Source organism: Podarcis pityusensis (assembly GCF_964106645.2).
Source record: "Podarcis pityusensis genome assembly, chromosome: 8".
NCBI classification, from domain to species: Eukaryota; Metazoa; Chordata; class Lepidosauria; order Squamata; family Lacertidae; genus Podarcis; species Podarcis pityusensis.
In genome coordinates, this window is record NC_138033.1 from 25,628,147 (window position 1) to 25,647,760 (window position 19,614).

General features: G+C 46.1%; 1 protein-coding gene across 5 annotated transcripts in view; it reads right to left on the reverse strand.

The window, feature by feature from the left end:
- RPS6KA1 (ribosomal protein S6 kinase A1) overlaps positions 1–19,614 on the reverse strand; it is an 86,444-nt gene that overhangs the window by 1,961 nt on the left and 64,869 nt on the right. For all 5 annotated transcript variants that reach the window (XM_081015902.1, XM_081015900.1, XM_081015904.1 and 2 more), the window contains 15 exons: positions 17,374–17,480; positions 16,434–16,471; positions 16,130–16,272; positions 14,269–14,339; positions 13,344–13,432; positions 12,382–12,446; positions 11,440–11,542; positions 10,470–10,597; positions 9,723–9,848; positions 9,156–9,245; positions 8,328–8,486; positions 7,879–8,040; positions 6,538–6,614; positions 2,422–2,539; positions 474–611 (listed from right to left, as the gene is read on the reverse strand). In XM_081015902.1, the coding sequence (XP_080872028.1) occupies positions 474–611; positions 2,422–2,539; positions 6,538–6,614; positions 7,879–8,040; positions 8,328–8,486; positions 9,156–9,245; positions 9,723–9,848; positions 10,470–10,597; positions 11,440–11,542; positions 12,382–12,446; positions 13,344–13,432; positions 14,269–14,339; positions 16,130–16,272; positions 16,434–16,471; positions 17,374–17,480 (1,614 nt within the window). The remainder of the gene's footprint in view (positions 1–473; positions 612–2,421; positions 2,540–6,537; positions 6,615–7,878; positions 8,041–8,327; positions 8,487–9,155; positions 9,246–9,722; positions 9,849–10,469; positions 10,598–11,439; positions 11,543–12,381; positions 12,447–13,343; positions 13,433–14,268; positions 14,340–16,129; positions 16,273–16,433; positions 16,472–17,373; positions 17,481–19,614) is intronic.

Consider the following 19,614-nt stretch of genomic DNA (forward strand, 5'->3'; position numbering starts at 1 on the left):
ATGTCGCATATTTTCAATGCTTTTTCATGTCTAGCAGCTTTTTGGCTCTATTGGTTACCTCTATTCCTCAGCTGACATCTAGCAGCCGCCATTCCAACAGCCTGCAGCAGAAAAAGATGGAAGCTGAGAGAACAGCTCCATTTGGCTCATCCTTTTCCTGTTTCCATTCCAGCTGGTCATTAAGAATTAATATGTACCTACAGGAATTGGTGCCTGAGTTTACATGGTTTCCTTTTCCCTCCTCACCTTCGTTCCTTTTGTGACATGTCTTTTAGATTGTAGGGACTGCTTTGTTTTTATTGATATTATATAAGCAGCTGTGGGAACATTTTCAGCTAAAGAGCAGATAAACACCCTTCCAGTATTTTAAATGAATAAATATCAATATGACCAATGTGTTATATGTAAGGTGACAATGCAGGAAGCACACAAATCCTTCTCCCTCTGCCACCACCTCCTACCCAGATTTGTACCTTTACAAGCTGTACATCCTGGTGATTTAACTGGCTCTGGGGCAACTTGTCCTTCTGGGTTATCCACAGGTGCTGGAGGACTTGTTTGGCTGTCAGGCGCTGATGAGGATCAACGTGGAGCATCTTCGATACCAGGTCCTGCAACAAGCATTCAGAGAATATAGCTGCTGTATGCCTTTTTCACCTGGGTGACCTATAAATTCACAGATTTTTGACTGGCTGATTAAGCCCGCACTGCTATTTCTCAAGTTCCTGGCTATATTTGACACCTGTTCCCAGAATCTGACTTTGGTTGTCTTATATAAGAAAGCGTACCCTTGATAGCCAGGTGTAGACCTGTGTCTTCTACAGAGAGTAAACTTTGTTTCTTGTGCATCTGACGACTTTTAAAAGTACTTAGGGGACCCCCCATCTCTCTCTTTCCTCCTACCCTTCTTATTGTAATAGCTCTTCTATTTAATCTACACTCCTATACCATTCCAAGTACCCATTGGTGGCAAGAGGACTGCATAGATTACTATTAATCCATAGGGGGAATTTCTGCATTCCAAAAAAGGCTGATAACAAGATCCCAGTCCATTGTAGGAATAGGAAGACAGAGCTTCCTGAAGTGTGTGTGCTGCTTTGATTCAGGACCCCAGCGGGCAACAACCCAGCCACATTTTTGAGGGTGGGCACAGATGACCTTCCCTAGGACCTCTTAACTTCCTGCCCCCATTGATACTGCCTTTGCTGTATTGATTTCAGTGCCTGCAACAAAAAAGCCCCTCCTCTGTTTAGGCAAGCCTATCTTGACATGCAATCTTATTTTATTATATGTATTTTAAAATAATGGCTGATTTTACGTATATTTTCATAAATTTCAAGTGAACTTGCTTTTAACTTTTGATTTTGTGAGTTTTTCTTAATAAACATTAAGCAGGTATGGGTGATTAAGTGGTTTATAAATCCTGTTGATTAAACAAATAATTTTAAAAGCCAAATAATGTCACCCTTTTTCATACCTTTAGAATCTAGTGCTGACTAGATTCCAGCCACCATCTCGCTTCACCCTTCAATGCCCTGGATGTTCAATTATTCTGGAGCATCATGAAGGAAAAAATGTCTGCCACCCCACAATGAAACATGGAAGTCACCAGGCCCAGTATTTGGGGAAATACCAGAAGTCTAAATTTCTCTTCTATGACACACACTGAACATGTAGAAAATTCTTGCCATTACCATGGATGTTGGTGGGGTTATTCACGCTCCAAGCCAAATTATAATAATTGAGGGATAGTCAACTAAGTTTTACTCAAGACTCATTGAAATGAATGAACATAAGTTAGCCATGTCTATCAACTTCAGTGGGTCTGCTCCAAGTAAGACTAGCATTGAATACCACACCCTAAGATCTGGGCAATGAGGTCAAGAAACTCTGCAACCAGGACTGAACATCCAATACTATTTTGGTAGACCTGCCTATTTTATGTAAAAGCACTCAGTATCAACATCTCACACACATCTCTGCCCATTTACGATCCGCATGTTTTATTCTGAAGGGCAGGGAGGAAAAGATGGAGCAGAAGATGTAGGAACGAGATCAGGATGTGTTATAGGATGGGGGCAAGAGAAGCAGAAGCCACAGACAGCATTCAGGGAACAGGCACCACAGCCTTGCAAATACTGCCTGAAAACCACAGAGTTTGAAACTAGAAAACAAAAGTGAGCAAGGAGATGTTCTCAGGAATCCAAGTGTTGCTCCACACAAAAATTCTGCAGAGAACTTAAAGGGACCAATAGCTCTCCAGATACCATGCTAATGACAAGAGCAAGGTGCAGGGGTCACTTCTCTGCAGGACAGGAATTCCTTCCTTTGGAGTCCAGGGATATAGCAAGCCCCTGCCCCAAGCCAGAAGAAGGATGGCAACATCCAAACTCCACTTTGAACACTGGCACTCACTCTTACCTTGGCTGCATCCGAAACTGTGTCCCAATTCCCCCCTTTGAGGGAGAACTTTCCCCCACCTATTCGCATGAGGATCTCCTCAGGGGTGTCGCCAGGCCCATTTGCAAATGGGGTGTACCTGCAAGAGAGGAAAAATAGTATTTTTATTTTAAAAACTGCAACACTATGGTAGCAGATGGGATGGAGGGGTGGTAAGCCTGGAACAGGGGGAGGAAGGAGGTAAGGTTGTAGATGGGGGTGGGGTGGGGGTGGAACTAGCTAGGGACAAAGAAGAGGTGCTAAACTCCTAGCAGAGACTTCAGGGGATATAAAGCTTTTCTGCACAAGTTGCTTTTTTGCAAAGAAAGGGGTAAAAAATACCTCCATGAAAGCTGGGATTCTCAGGAGAGACAGATAGACAGACACAGTCTCCACACTAGAAGATGTCATAAATCATTATAATTATGACCGTGCAATAAGTCAAAAGTGCCTTATTATAAGCTGAATTATATGCTCTAGTCTGTCAACGATTGGCTGGGTGTAGAAGATTTTGCCACAGGGCAAAGGGTTGGCCAGACCGACCTTCAGGTTCATTATTGCTCTACAATCGTTAATAATATGTTCACATCAGTTTTTAAATGTACAATTTGTAGCAGTAGTAGTAGTGGTAACAACAACAACAACAAAACTATACTCACAGCAGTTTTTCTAAAGTTTAGAATCCCTGCTTAGATGTATTGAAAAAGAATGGATGGCACCATATAAAACTGTTTTAAGAGGTACCCGCCAGCTGGAAACAAAGAATAATCTTTAATGGGGGTGCCTCAAAAACAGTTCCAGGTAGGCCCTGTTCTGTGCCAGGTGTTGGGAGAAGTGAAGCCAAGGCTGAGTGGAAGTGTACATACTTGGAATGCAGAAGGTCCCAGTTCAGTTTCTGAGTCTTTGCCAGAAACCCTGAAGACCTACACGACCAGTCAATACTGAGCTAGTTTGGCCAATATTCCCACCTGATATAAGGCACTTTCCTATGATCTATGCAGTTCAACCTATTTATTATGTTACTAAGCAACCCCTTCCTGCACTGGTGGTGGTGGTGGGGCACTCATGGAAGCTCATGAGATCTCACTGGAACCTAGTAGCTGCTGCTGCTGCTGGTGGTGGTGTTTCTCTGCTGCTGGAGGCAGGTGATCTGTTGTGGGGTGGGGGGTCAGATCTGCCACCCCCATGCATCTTGCCATATAAACAGATTGCTTCATATTGCCTCATTAAAAGGATGGCACACTGGGGATCTCCACTGAGCACTGCCCAATCTCCATAGCTGCATCCAGTTGCAGCCACTGAGCCATTATCTCATTCCTCCAGTGAACCCTGGGTAAAAGGGTCTTCACGATTTGGGATTCCTCACCCCCACCCCATGTAGTGTATCGCTCCCCCCAGCCCCATGCTCTTTGCCTCTTCCCAAAATCATTGGGATTCCCATCAAGCCCTACATTCTTCCTTCAACCACTGGGGCTCCTGAGAAACACCAGAACAGAAGGACACTTTGTGGATTCAAGGAAAACGCTGACACCTAGTGGTTAAGACCAGTTCTGGGACACCCAAGCTAAGGGTGTGGCGCACCTTCCATTACAAGAGAATATTACTCCACAGCAATCTTGGGGACCGCCTGGCTATCATCGGAAGGCACCTGATGTAGCAGCCTCACTAGGGCTAAACAGATCAGAGTGGTAAGTGCCTTGAGTCCTATCTATGTCACCAAGTCCCTCTGAAGAGAGGCAGGATACAGTCGTTGACATGCATCTAGTTGTAAGGTTAGGGCCAGCCAATGACATTTCACTGCCTCAGGTGGAGCAGCAAATGACATTCTCTTCCCCCACCCCAGTCAAGGTGTGTCATACCCAACACTGTTCAAGTTGTTTGGCACCTGAAGCAGAAAATCTCACATGCTCCTCTCCCTCCTGGGTGGTAAAAATGCAACAATAAATTAAATAACTAAACAGTTTGCTGCCATTTCATGACACCTGATGGGGGGGCACCTCACTCTGCAAAAAGACAGTTTGTTGCCGGAAGTGGAAAAAAAAGATGGGGTCCCCACACCCCAGTTCCATGCCCAAAAGCTGACCAGACTGGTAATTGATTCTAACTGCAACACAGGTGACAAAGGTAACAACCCAAATATCCACATTTGAAAGCAGCAGGCTGCCAGGTGGACCAGGATGAATGGTTGGTGTGTGCCACTACTGTCCACACTCCACATCCCATACCCAGCCTCTGTTCCCCAAGGCAGCTGCCTCTCTCCACCTAATGTCTTACTCTGTAGGCTGGTCCTACTCTGACAACTGGCATGTGCTCAGTGTAGTAGTCCATGTTATTTGCTGGAGATCCAGGACAGTTAATAGGCATCCATCTAGAACCAATAAGAAACCTGGGGCTGCAATGTTTAATGGATCGATTTGAATAGAAACTCTTTAATCATCTGAAAATGTGCATCTGATTAAAACTAAGTAGCATCTTTTTAAAAAATCATTCATACAAATGCTCATAAAAACTGCAGATGGAAAGTGCCACCCTAAAACAGGCATTTTATCTTCTTATAGAGGACAGAATGACTCTTATTAAGATGATGTCAGCTACACACGTGTGTATCATGTAAAAATGAAGAGTATATGCTTCTTGCTTTGGAAATGCTGTTTTTACCTAAATCTTTAATGCTTAGCCACTGACTCCCCTGCCACTTTCCCCAGGGTGACCCTTTCAGCCTTCCTCCTTCCACCCAATGCAACTGCAAATCCCCTTTTTCACTTACCCAGCACTATTATGAAGGTGCTCCTCTCCCTTATTTTACCTCCATTTTCCACCTTCAGCCCCATTCCCATGCCTCCTCCTGTTGTTTCCCCCCAGCCCTTTCAAGGAACCCGGTGTAATCCTTGCTCCCCACCACCACTTTCACCAGCCTTCTCTGTTATCACATTGATCTCTCTCCCCACTTTCCCTCACATAGAAACACAGACTAATATTTGCCTCTCCCAGACTCCTTCAAGAACCCCCCCCTTTAACCCCCCCTGCCCATTTCCAGCAGCCCTATATCGGCTATGAACCCTCTTCCTGGACCTTCCTTCTTCCCTCCTTGCCATATTCCCCCTTATTCTTCCAAATGCTCCCATAGCTTGAAATGCCCTCTTCAACCCCAGGCACTGCCACCTGCCCTCTCCCCAATTCCTCCTCCTCAGCTTTCTTCCCCCCATCATTAGAGCCCTACAATTCTCTCTCACATACACCTTCACTCCTCCCCCCATATTCCCCCTCAGTCCTCCAAATACCACATTTAGCCCCATGCCAGTTCCACCCGTCTCAGCCTCTGCCCAGGCCTTATTTTGCTGCCACCCCAGTGTCATTCACCACCACAGACATGGCTCCCTCCTTTTTCCTTCTCCTTCCTGTGCCTCCCCTTCTCCTCCTTCCTGACCTCCACCACCATGGGTGATGCTGTCCTTGCTCTGCCAGGGAGCTTCTCTAAACAGATGGGATCCCAGCATGGCTGCTTACTCAGGCTGTCTACTCTTCTCGGTCCTCCACCTTCTGTCGTGGTGCCTGGCTGTCTCCCGCCTGCTTCTCCCTGCCCTGATATTAGCCTGCCCCCACTTGCTTCTTGCTTCTCTTCCCCTGTTAACATACTGTTTTCGCAGGGCAACCTCACCCTGCCCTGCCCCTAGAACCTTGGTAAGCAGCCAATGAAAACATTGTGATGATGGACTAGTGCAAATATTATATAGAAATGTGTGTGCATGTGCGCACATGTGCATGTGTGTGGTGTAAAAAAAATAAATCATACAGTTAAGCAATTAAAATTTTGCAGGGAGCTAGCATGGTGTAATGCTTAAGAGTGATGGATTAGAAATAGGAAGGACTCAAATCTCTTGCTCAGCCATTAGGTACACTGGGTGATCATGAGCCACTCATTCTCTTCTAGCTCAACCTACCTCACAGGGGTGTTGTGAAGGTAAAAGGCAGAGAGAGGACAACCAGGTATGTCCCCACCCCCTTCAGCTCCTTGGTGGAAGGGTGGGATAAAACTGTAATAAATAAATAGGGCTGAAAACCTACTGTTAACCAAGGACAATGGATGCTGGCACCTACCCTGCCAACATTGTGTAGAGGAGGATCCCTAAGCTCCAGATATCACAGGCTTCATCATAACCTTGTCGCTTCAATACCTAAATGAGATAAGAACCAAGAAAAATGAGAGAGAACATCAGGTCACATCCATACCACGCATTCAAAGCACTATTAAACTACTTAGAATGCCGGTAGCTGTCGCTTGTTAAGGATGCTGAGAGTTCTTAGGAGACCCCTTACAAAGCCACACTTCCAGCGTCATTAACAAGCTACAGTTCCCAGGATTCTTGGGAGAAAGCCAAGTGGCACAGGAGTGCTTTATCTCCCCAATAAGAATGAGAATGAATGCAATAAGAAGTGGGGACAACTTGAGCTGGTAGCCTCTTCCCTGTTCCTTTGGCTTTAAGAGGAAAGTAGTGAAAAGAAGAACACGAGTGGATTTTATCTGTTTTAGGCCTGTAGCATCATGAATTAAAAAGACATTGCGTCAAACACACAAAAGATGTTTAGGGACATGTGTGTAGGGTGTCTCACAGCTGAGTCTCGGAACACATTTTTGCCATACGGCATAGGTGGATCTAAGAAACCCAATTTTGCCTGCCAAAAGTTTAAAAGAAGCTATGGCAAAGCCAACAATTGGCCACCGTAACTGCTGTGTAAAGAACAAGGAGATTTTTTTTCCTGGAATAGTAGAGAGATAACCAATTATTTGCTGATGGGTGGAGATTAATACTCTGCATATTAGCTTTCTGTGTTTGCTTTAGCAGCCCAATGGATTAGACAAAATTTCACTGAACAACATGGGGTCCAGTGTGCTGGAGACGACTTGTGCTAAATTGTACCTCAGCACTGTTTGCATTTTTTGTGATGGCCAATGTTTTTAGCAAATAAATTTGACTGCCTGCCTGATGCATCAGCCAAGCAGAGCATACAACCACCAGGGGTCTATTAATCTACTGAATATAATTCTGTCATATTATAATCTGCAGCACAGACATCTTGATATCATCTAGTTTGTTCTAGGCCTAAGATGATTTGGTGAAACTGGCTGTTTACTGGAAAGGCAGTTCTGGTCTGTGTTGAGCAATCAAACTGTGTGTGAACCTGTTTAGCAACAGTTAGGCCAAGCAGGGAAGGGACAGTGAGTAGGTCAGAATGGAAGTGTTCACATCAATCAATGTAAATGTCATATTTCTACAATAGCTAGCAAGAGGCACCATCAGTACAAGGACACATTCCAGCTAGGCACAGTGGAAATCTGCTTGTTTGCACCTATATGCTGAAATGCTTGAGAACAGTAGAATGAGTGTATTTTGCAGACTATGGCAGCAACAGATGCAGTGAGGCTCATGAGCTACTCACCTCTGGAGCCACAAAATTGGCAGTATAGCAAGGGGTCATGAGGAGCCCATTGTCTGCCCTCAGCTGCTTGGCGAAGCCGAAGTCACAAATGCGAATAGACTCTGGGTTGCCAGATTCATCTACATAGAGGATGTTGCTAGGTTTCAAGTCTCTGTGGACCACCTGTGAAGGCAACAGTGAAAACCACAGGTTATTCCCTCCGGTCATGGCTGCCTTCCAATTTACAAACAATAGCTATGTATTCACTTATACCTTGGTTTTTCTGTTCAAACACACTTTAAGTTTCATCCTTCTGACACTAGACAAATACCTTAATATCTACCCGGCGATTTAAGGCCCTAATTGGTTATGTTGCTTCTCCCCCGTTGACACACTTGCTTCTTTGCAACTGGATGAGAGAAGGAGAGATCTCTGCAGCATTGGCAGGCTTCTCCATATCTCCAACTTACGCCTTGCGAGTGAAGATATTCCACAGTCTTGCAGATCGTGTGCAGGACAGAGCTGGCCTCCCTTTCAGAGAAGCACTTCTGCTTGAGGATCCGATCCAGCAGCTCCCCTCCTCTCATTAAGTCCGTCACCAGGTAAACATGCTTGCCATCATCATACACCTATCAGATGGATACGTTTTAAAGAAATTACTATTTAACTACACTCCTGAAACCTTTTATAAGCATACAGAGTGGAATTTATGACCAAGTTATCCAGCTTCGCATAGAGTCCATTAAAGGGTAGGAAACTGCACAGGGCAAAGTGTGTCCTGCGCACATTTGCTCCACGATGCACACAGAACTTAGTCACAGGGACAAAATTTGGCTTTGTGACGGGCTTGGGCGTTGTGATGCCCAGTCCATGAAACTAGAGAAACTGCTGCATCTGATCCAGCAAAGCACAGCTGGAAAAAAGACAGCCTGCATGAGGGCACAGTGATTAGTCTCTCAGAGTAAGTGTCCGTTTCATGCTTGTTCCCAGGCATCTGGAAACACATTGCCATTGCAAGGGCAAGTTCTGTGCTGCAACAAAGGAGATTCAAAGCTATATTGGAGGGAAACATCAGAATTCACTTGCACACGGCTATGTAGAGACTATGAAACTTGCAAGGCTATTGCTTTGCAAAAGGTCGGCTGTGTATCCAAACTGGACGGCACAGAGGGAGAGAAGGGACACAAATTTACATGTTTTTATGGAAGAACTACAATTTTAGTTCCTGAGACACATGCAACCCACCAGCAAGCAAGGCCCTGAGCTTCCAATCAACCCTATTCTATTATTACACTCACATCCTTCAGGGTGATGATATTTGGGTGCTGTCCATACCGTAGGAGTATCTCAATCTCCTCTGAGGGATCCTGCTTACTCTTGTCAATCACCTGCAAGAAGGTACCTCACTTATTGCAAAGCCACATCAATTTAGCATTTATATCACATGAGTGTTCAAAAACACTTTGCACACATTGGCTCATTAATTGTTCCAACAGTCCTCTAGCATTATCCCCATACTGCAGACTGAGGCTGAAGACATAAGACAGAGACAGAGAGGGCAGCAGCAGCACAAATGGCCAAAGCCACCTGGCAAATCCATGGTGGTACTGAGATTTGAAATCTGAGTTCACTTAACTACTAGGCTGCACCAACTCAGGTCCAAGGTCTTGCTGTGCAAAGAGAAGGCTGGGACTCTGCAGTCTGATGCCACAAGGCTTAGGATTTAAGTGCTGGTTGCCAGCCTTGGCTTCTCCTCTCTGCTAAAAAAAGCATCTGCAAATAAAAATCCCCTTCAACGATGACATGAGATTTTTTTTTAAAAAGATACAGCTATTCATGAGCAGGTTGACGAGAGAGGCTCTGACCTTGACAGCGTATTCTGTTCCCGTTGCCTTGTGAATGCAGCGCTTGCACACCGAGTAGGAACCTACGCCAATGGCCTCCTTCACCACGTAGCCGTCACTAAACTGGTGGTTCTTACCATGCAGTTGCTGGAAGTCAGATTGAGTACAAAGAGAAGAGGAGAGGGAGAATTTAGGCTGCTTCAGTGGGCCAAGCTTCCTATGCTGACTGAGGCACACAAAGGGCTTCGGTCTCTTTAATTTTTTTACTTCAAAAAGAGGCTGTAGGCTGTGGGTGTGCGGAAGACCCAGACTGGGCCTCCAGGTGAAGTTTTTTGGGGGGGAGATTTAACCTTTGCTCTCCAGAATGATTCCCCCCCTGAACATCCTTCCCCAAAACTGCTACTTTCCTCCGAAAGTCCCTGGTTCAATAGGGCTGGGAAAAGAGCCTGCCTGAATTCCTGGAGAGCCCCTGCCAGTCAGTGTGGACAGTACTAAGCTAGATGGATGGTGACTCCGTATAAGGCAGTTCTGAAGAGACCATTTGTGTCTGACGAAAACTGCCTCTAGGCTGTGAAATGTCTACCTTATCTTTTGAAATGCATGCTATTTTGTAATGCTATTTGCTTTGGAAATGGGGGGTGGGAGAGACCCAAGGCTATAATTTTGGGAAGGTAGCTTCAATTAAGCCCAGCTCTACTTCAACACGCTGCAGGCCCACCCCACCAGCTCTCACGATGCTTGTCTGCGACCCTCCCCACCTCTTCTTACCTGTACCATAGAATGCAAAGGCACTGGTGGGGATTTGGCCTTCTCATCCTCATTCAACCCAGTGGCCACAAAACTGAACCCTCGGAAGAGCTGATGGGCCCCTGCGCTAGGCGGAATCCCAGGGGAGTCTGGAAAAGGGGAGGGAGGGAGGAAAGAAGAAAACAAACTGTATTGAAACAGCAGCTTTTTGGCAGGTGGCTGTTTTATGCCCCCTCTGAACAATCAAGGCGGCCCCAAGGTAAGGACCATCAAACGAGAGCAATCCAGGGACAATAAAGTTTTCCTTGATTCCACCCGCCATGTTGGAACAGAAACAAATGAGAAGGGCATTACACATGGTTCCACTTTTGCTGGGCTGTAGCATTTGGGGAGAGGCAGACGAGAGAGGCTAGATGACAGAATGCTCCCTTTTAGATAAGGTCTCTCTGTACATCCCAGGATGCTAATTTTATTAGACTTTCATTAGCACACAAGGAAGATTTTCATACTGGAAAAGCAAATGGGAAACTTCTGATCCTGCAGATGGGCATGAAACATCAAGCAAAACCCATCCACCAAGCTTCCAAGGGAGAAAATATGCAAAGTTCACTGCAAACAACATCCCAAACTGAACTTGGGCATTAATGCATTATCTTAAAATCAAATTCAGGGCTTCTTTTGTGTCCTATTAACAAGCAGTTGTATCAAATGGTAATTTTGATGGGTCTACTCTTGAGTAGAATTTAGTTGGGTATAACCCAACATGTCCAGATATCAGGGTTTAAAAGGCCAGGGATGGGAAATGTGTGGCCCTCCAGATGTTGCTGGACTACAACTCCCAACAGCCCCAGCCAGCATGGCCAGTGGACAGAGAAGATGGGAGTTGTAGTTCAGCAACATCTGGAGGGCCACACATTTCCCATTCCCAGTTTAGGCTTAATGCAGCATCATGAGACACCTCTCTTACTGTGCAAAAGTCCAAAATACGAACCTTTTGGCGTTCGTGAGGTAAACTCTTTGTCAAAATAAAAGGTATCATCTGGTTGGCCAACGGCAGGTTTGAAAGGTGGCTTGATTTCTCGGCGAAAGAGTTTCTGCAGAGTGAAAAGGTAGACACAAGGGGCAGCTGAATCCACTTCACCAAATAGGTCATTCCAAAAACTGAGACACAGATGCACCAAGAAAGCCAAAAGGAGGAGGAGCAAAGCAAAATTCGGATTAGAGGCCTTGTTCTCCCCCAGCTGCTAACCTGAATCTGGAGCACATCAGTTTGGAAAGGTGGGATCACATGATGAAATGCTCCTTCATGCAAAAACATAATCTTTATGTGAAGCAGGGATGGGGAACCTTTTTGGCTTTGTGGGCCTAATCTTTATCCCACCCCACTGCCGGGTCAACTGTGACAGGCAGGTCATCCTGCCCATTTGTCAATTACCTGACATCATGATGATAGCAAATCATCTGTCGAAGTTGACCTGTGGGGATGGGTCTTTGCCAGTGTGTTCCCTGCAGGGTATGTGCTGGCAAAGAAGCACCCAGCAGGATTGAACCCTGCCCATCAGCTGATGTCACATGGGCATGGTTTGGGGGAAATGGCATCACGAGACAACATGGACTGAAGTTGGCTGCCATTTTGTATACAGAGAACTGCATAGACCAGAGTTAGGATAGCAATTGGTTGGCTTTTTAAACTGAAAGGAGACCACCACCCACAGCTGCTCTCCAGCTATCTGCATAATTTTGGGGAGCCACAGAAGTTGCTTTCAGGATCCAGAATTCTGGTTCCCTTCTCCGGAACAGCCAACATGTCCAAACTAGCACCTATCACAGCAAATCAAAAGCCATAGCTGTACTGTTTACCAGTTACAGATGTGAATTTTAAAGAACTTGCAAGACTGAAGAGAAAAACTGAGAGGAAAAGACTGGTACTCACATTCCAGTCAATAGTGGAATAGAAAGGGTGGCGCTTTATTTCCTCAACACCATCTGAACCAGAACCTGAAACAGAAAGACACTATTTTGTTTATTATGCTGCAAACTGTCCTGTGACTTTCTGGCAAAGGGTCGTCTATAAATTTCTAAATAAAAAAAAGTATCTTGGTGGCTTGACTACATGGGCATTTGATCTGATTCAATAGGGGTCTCCTGACTGTATTGCTAACATTATCACAGCAGGAAGGGATAATCTGTGGCTGTCCAGATGTTGTTGAAGCCCAGCTCCTGCCAGAATAGTCAATGACAATGGAGTTGGTAGTCCAGCACTATCTATCTGGAGGGTCACAGGTGAGCCACCCCTGCACTGTAGCTCTCAGTTTTGAGCTAAAGCATGAAATAGGAATGGGGGAAGCATCCTTTGATGATTTCACACTGTATATCCCTGCCTGGCAACTGTGCTCCACAGATGGGGCACTGCTGGGAGTGCTGCTTGCCCCAGAGGTGCACTTTGTACTAGAAACCAGGCTTTTAGTGTTGTGGTTCCAGCCCTCTGGAATTGGCCTAGCGTCTTGCTGTTTAGGCAGATACTGAATACATTTTTGCTTAAGAAGGCATTCCCTGGTGTGTGACCCACTCATTTTATGGAACTTTAACTGTACGACTGAAAAAACGGTTTCATTGTTTTTAGAGTCTGTATCATTTGCGTTTCATTTCATTATTGTACACTACTTCTATAGCTTCTTGCTGCCAAGCAGCTTATAAATCTGCAAAACAAACAAACCCCTCTGAACCCTAATAAAGTTTTAATTTCACAGGAGGGTTTAAACTTTTTGTGTCAGTGAGTTACAGCAGCATTGTGCCATGTCGCTGAAAAAACTCAATGCGCATCTGACTACCGATCTGTGGCAGACTTTTTTGTCAGGGATGTGGTTGGATATAAAGCAAGACGGGACATCTTACCTAACCTATTGGCTGGGTTCCTCTTGAAAAGGGCTCGCAGGAGACTCTGCGCTTCAGAGCTCAGAAACTGGGGCATGCCCAGCTTTGCTCTAAACAAAAGGCAAAGAATTGTGCAATCAACCATGAGTCACAGAGAGAAAGAGAAGGCAGCAAACAGACTGTAGCATCTCCATCTCCCCAACACGCCACCGCCCTCTGCTGTCTTTCCTCTCACAGCACAGAGCCAAAGGATACAGTGTGCTCTGTCAATTCCACATCACAAACCTGGGCTTTTGAAATGGCAGAGGGGACACAGAGCTATGCTTCCAATGCAAGGGTGGGAAGCCTCCAGTCCGTGGACTAAATGCGGCCCCCCACATCTCTATATTTGGCTCTCAAGTCTCTTCAGAAGCCACACACACCACCATGGCCTTGCCCCAAATCCAGTGTTTTCCCCTTGTCTGGAATGTGCCATTCAACTGTGACATCACTTCTTCCTTGCCTGAATGGAGAGAGGTCTATAAAGAGCTGTAGAAACTGCAGACTTTTCATGGCTGGAATTTAGCCTGTTGTACGAAAGCTAAAAGTCATACCTGAGATTCTGCCTGCTTATGCCTCTGACCCTGTCTACCACTGGCATGCAGACCCTGAAAGGTTGGCCATGAAGAAATGCAGCCCTCGGGCTAGAAAAAGGCATGTTCCAATGGCATGGCTTCCAAGCGCATACAGCAGAGATCGGCAACCGGCAGACCCTGGGTCCAAACCACCCCCTGCACTCCCTTTGGCCCACCCCATGATCCCCTCCAGGGAAGACCAAGGAACAGCCTCTGTGACACTATGCAGTAAATCATTTGGTGGTACTGGGCAAAGGAAGGCCTTCCTCGTAAACGAGTTGCTGGCTGGGTCTTTAGCACAAAGCAAACCCTCTGCAGCTGTGTGGTCTTACTTGAGAATGAGAGTCATTGTCTCCTTCCGGTCCTTCCCCTGGAATGGCAGGGCCCCCGTCAGCATCTCAAACTGCAAAGGAGAGCAAGCAAAAGTATCACACTCATGAACCAGGGGGCCCTGGGGACAACCTTCAGTGGTGCTTAATGTTACATATCCCATCATCCTTTTTCATGGGCCATGCTGGCTGGAGCTGGTGGAAGTTGTAGCCCAGCAACAGCTGAGAGGTCCCATGTTGGCTACCCCTGGACTGGAGGGTCCGAGTAGGACCAGTGTTGGGGTAGGTTTAAATCTTTGCTCAGTCATGGGCCTCCCTGGGTAACCTTGGGCATGTCGCCATCTCTCAGCACAACCAACCTCACAGTGTTGTTGCAAGCGGTATGCTCAGTTCCAAAAATAATTCCTCCTTGAGAAGAGGGATTCAGTGTTCAATAAAGAGGCTGATTCTACTGGTGCTGGCTGGCCAGGAAGAGGTGTAAGTAGTGGCAGCCACCTCTCACCTTCCTGGACAATGGCAGCAGCTTTCACTCTGCCAACTGAAGATGAACAAAGGATGCATTTGATAAAGTGACCTCCTCTCCTCCATGACAGCTTAGACCAGCCTTTCTCAACCTGTGGGTCCCCAGATGTTGTTGAACTACAACTCCCATCACCCCTAGCTAGCAAGGCCAGAGCTCAGGGAAGATGGGAGTTGTAGTCCAACAACATCTGGGGACCCACAGGTTGAGAACCGTTGGCTTAGACCAAAGAAACCTGTTCCACAAGGCCCCTGTGCTGTTTTCACCCTTTTTTAAAAAAAACACCAAAAACCTTAGCAAGGCCAGTTTTTACATTTAATTGCCACAAGATGGCAGCACTTCTTCAGCTAACTCCCACCCTCACTAGCAGCTTCCACACAGCCAAACACTGAGTTTCAAAATGCTTCCCTACAGCCTCCATTCCAAACTGATGGAAGAGGTATTGGGTGTGGTATTGAGGGTCCTTACGACGATTGTCCTACTGGACAACAAAGTCGATGCTAAGGCTATCTTCTTGGGGGCATCCACAACACCTTTTCATGGGCCCAATACATCTGGCTAGTGGATCTGAAGTTTTCATCAAGAAGGCTGGCAATCTGGATGTGGAACATTCCTCTCCTGACTATTTATATACGTGTTTATAAGGCTACTTTAAAGGGCAAAGCTCTTTCAAGGTAGCTAATATAAAATATAAAATAATATTATCAAAAAACAACCCCCAAACAGTGGCAATACTGCAGCATAAAATTAATACATAGGCCAGGGTCATTCTATACAGCAACCTTCCTCAAGTTGGGGGCCCTCCAGATGTTTCAGACCAAAACTATGTGCTGGCTGAGACCGATAGGGGTTGTAGTCCTAAACATCTGTAGGTTGCTGAAGGTTTCAATAAAGACTAGGGAGGGACTGGTCTATTTAACTTCACATGTCTGTAACATTCCTGCTGTACCAGTCCCAATGGGAATTATAAAGTGGTAGCGATAGCAGTAAATCAGCAACACTTTCCTGCCACCACTGCATCCTTGCAATGCCTGTCATGAGAATTCTGTCCAAGTGGTATGTGGCCTTTTTCAACTTAGCAAGCAAGCAGATGTCAAAAGAACCTTCAGAGGCCCGCTATGCCTTGTTCACTAAGCACTTAAGAGCCGCCTTTCCTAGCTTGCGTCCCTTCCGATGTTGTTGGGACTACAACTCCCATCATCCCTGGCCATTGGCCGTACTGGCTGGGTCTCAATGGGAGTTGCAGTCCAAAACATCTCAAAGGCACCAGGTTGGGGAAGGCAGTATTAGCTGCCATGACAGCTTTTGGGCGGAAGAAAGAAAGAAAGAAAGAAAACACTGTACCATTAAAATCCCGTACGACCACCAGTCAGCGCTCTGGGTGTGCCCTTGGCGATTCACCACTTCTGGTGCCATGTACTCCACTGTCCCACAGAAAGAGTAGGCTTTCTTCTCATGGTCAATGGCTTCCTTGCTCAGACCAAAGTCTGCAAAAGGGGTGAGAAGTTCAGGGCAGTAGTGGGGTTTGGGGGACAGAGAGATAGAGAGAGCAAAAAGTAAAATAAATGAGCTGCTTGCTTGACAAGACAGAGAGAAGCAGTTTATCATCACAGTCAGGAATCAATCAGCTTTTTAGGGCAGGCTGTACCTGTGAGTTTGATGTGGCCTTCATCATCCAGGAGGATACTGTGAGGAAAAGAACAAAAGAAGAAACAAATAGAGTAAAATCAGCAGAACACAAAACACTACATTAGATACAAGCCTACATAACCATCCTGTCAGTGCAAGGATTTCTGCTTGTGCGGTGCGACTCCCCCCACCCCTCCTGGGCTCTCCCCAAATCGGCTCTGGAGTGTTGGGGGGGGGGAATCCAGAGCAGATTTAGGGGGGATGCAGGGGGAAGGGGGGGTAATACTTGCACTGGCCGGATGGTTACTTAGTGCAACACTGGATACAAGCCTCATTGCAAAACAGTTTGCAAAACAGAATTCAACTGCATTCCATCCCCCACATGACCCATTAGCTAGGTGCTGGCTGGTTAATGCTCTTAATTTCTTCTGCAACTCAGCACCATTTTATGTTCACAAGCCAAGCTAGAAACAAGCTTGGCCCTCTCGCCCTGGAATTAGTCCCAGCTGCCTTCTTGGCTCTACAGAAGACAGAGCACTGGGGCAAGTTGTGACAGAGGGGAAGGCCAAAAATGACGTATTACATGACATTTCATCCTGTCCTCCCCACCCCCACCCTCAAACTGCCCTTGGCAGAATGATGGTCTGCTTAGGAACAGTTGGCAGCCCCTGACGCCTGGTGTGGTGGGCTTCATCTCTGCCCAAACCAAGAATTTGGGGTCTCATTTGAAGAGGAAAAGCAGGATTCCAGGTGTCTCCACACCAGTCGCTAGAGTTTCTGAATAGCTCTCAGATTCCACCCATCACCCCCTGGACCAGAGTTGGTGGCGAGTCAGGTCAGAGTTGCAGGGTTTCTGGTGAAGTGCCTGCCAAGCTTTACATTCAGGAAAAGGGGAAGTGCATGTAAACACCGGCCTGGATCAGGGCCTGCCTGAGAGCCCGGAAGGGGTAGGGGCATACTTCTCTGGTTTAAGGTCCCGGTATACGATTCCCAAACGGTGCAAGTGGCCGAGGCCAAGTGCCAGCTCTGCAAGGTAGAATTTCACGTCTTCCTCTGTGAACATTACCTGGGAGGAACAGAGAAGTCAGCTGAGGTCAGGAAATGCAGAACTAACACAGCAGCAAAGGTCTGAGTATGCCTCATGTGTCTGTTAAGACTGTTAGGCAAGCAAGTACTATTGATATTCCATGTCAAATTCTGTAACTTATAAAGCCTTACAAGGCTCATGACCCCAATACCTCAAGGGCCACCACTCTCCACATGAAGCAACCTAGGCTCCGCAGTCTTCATCTGAGGCCCTTTGCCTTGTGCCCCCTGAGGGAGGGGTGACATGAGAACGGGCCTTCTTAGTGGTGGCTCCCCATGTATGGAACGCTTTCCCCAGGGAGGCATGTCTGGCACCATCACTAACTGTAGATGCCAGGTAAAAATAGTGGGGTTGTGTTAGATCAGTTTCTTACATATATTACTTGTGTGTTTTAGGTTGTTTATCCTTGTTCTTAATGTTCAATAAAGCTTTGAGTTTCCTTTTTCTGAAAAAAGTGACTAATAAATATCAATAATAATATTCTTTTTCTTTTAAAAAAAGAAAAAGAATTGCAAGTTTCTAGACCTCACTACTCATGTAGAGAAATGGCTAAAAAAAATGCACAGATGTCGGTAAATCTCAAGAGAGGGCAGGCCAGGTTTCAAAGAAGTAATTGTGCTAAACTATCCCAACTTATTTTTTTGGAGGGATGAGGCTATTAAGCTCTTTGAAGCAGCATTTCTGAATCTGGATAGACAGATATAATTTATTCTTGCAGCAGAATCTGGGTTCCATTCCTGCACAGCTTTTTCTTAAGCCCCAGGAGTCACTCTTAGTGTGAATGTGATGAGCACATACTGCTCTGTCAAAGATCCTTCCCCATTCCTTTCCCACCGTATTAAAAATATACTTCATTGCTTCAATTCTACAAGCAATTCTAGTAAATGCATCAATTTTAAAAGCACATTTAGAAGTTGCTAAGCAGCAGTGGGTGGGGAGGGGGGGGGACAGATTTGGAATCTTTGTTTGAAGATCATCTAGTTGTTGTCCTCCTGGTGTCACATGCTTCCTTGTTCTCAGAGCAGTTTCCTGTTACCCCATCGGGGCCTCTTCTTCCCCACACTTCCTGCCAGCCATTCCCCCTCCTACTCCAAGGTAACCAATCACTTTGCTCAAGCAGCTATGGTGTAACAGGAGATAATGTGTTACTGTTTTGCAATCCTTTTTTGCTCTGCTTGACAAAGAAAAAAGGGGTGGGGGGCGAGGCTTCTTGTCTTCTTCCAAAAGCCTGCTTCTTCAAATGCCAAAACTTACAGCATCCTTCCTCTCCCAGAAACTGGCTTTTGGAATTCCAAGCCCCTCCCCCCTTTAGTGCAGAGGAAATGGCAAATGGACCCACTGTCGTATACACTCTGAAGACAGTTGGAAACCAGGGAACAAATTAAGCTGGAACAATATTGTCAAATCCACTGCTCTCTCCTTCCCCCTACTGCATTGCCTCCCAATGCTGACACACAGTCTCGCAATCTTCCTCCTACAGGTCTTAAAAACGTGACAGTCTGCATATTTTGAGGCAGCCTAAGTCGTCTGGAAACAGAATTGCTGTACCTTCTCCTTACTCTTCCCTCTATAGTCTCTCCACTTTGTGAGTTTGGAATCTAAATTGATCACTGCTGATCAGCAGCCATGAAATTGCTGCCTATCAGCTGATGAGTAATGACTTCAGGCCTGCTTTCTGCAGGGATCTCCTATGTGATCAAGTCTCCCACATGGATCATGTGGCCAGTCCACTGCATCTCTGCCTGCCCACCCCCTACATTTAAAGCACCTCTATGCCACTTTAAACTGTCATTGCTTCCTTCCTCCAAAGAATCTTGGGAACTGTAATTTGCTAAGGGTGCTGAGAGTTGTCATGAGACCCCTCACAGCACCAATAACAAGCTACAGTTCCCAGGATTCAGAGAAGTAATGACTGTCAGAGTGGTATAAGACTGCTTTAAACGTAAGGCATTGACATGGCTTAGGTGAACAACATTTAAGCCCCACACCTGACCCTCTAACATTTTAGAGTCTGCAACATCCCCTGCAAGGCCTTGGGGAGATTTCACCAGCACTGCCCACATATTTTCATAGGACTGGCAGGACTGGCTAGGCATGGCAAGCATTTGCTTAC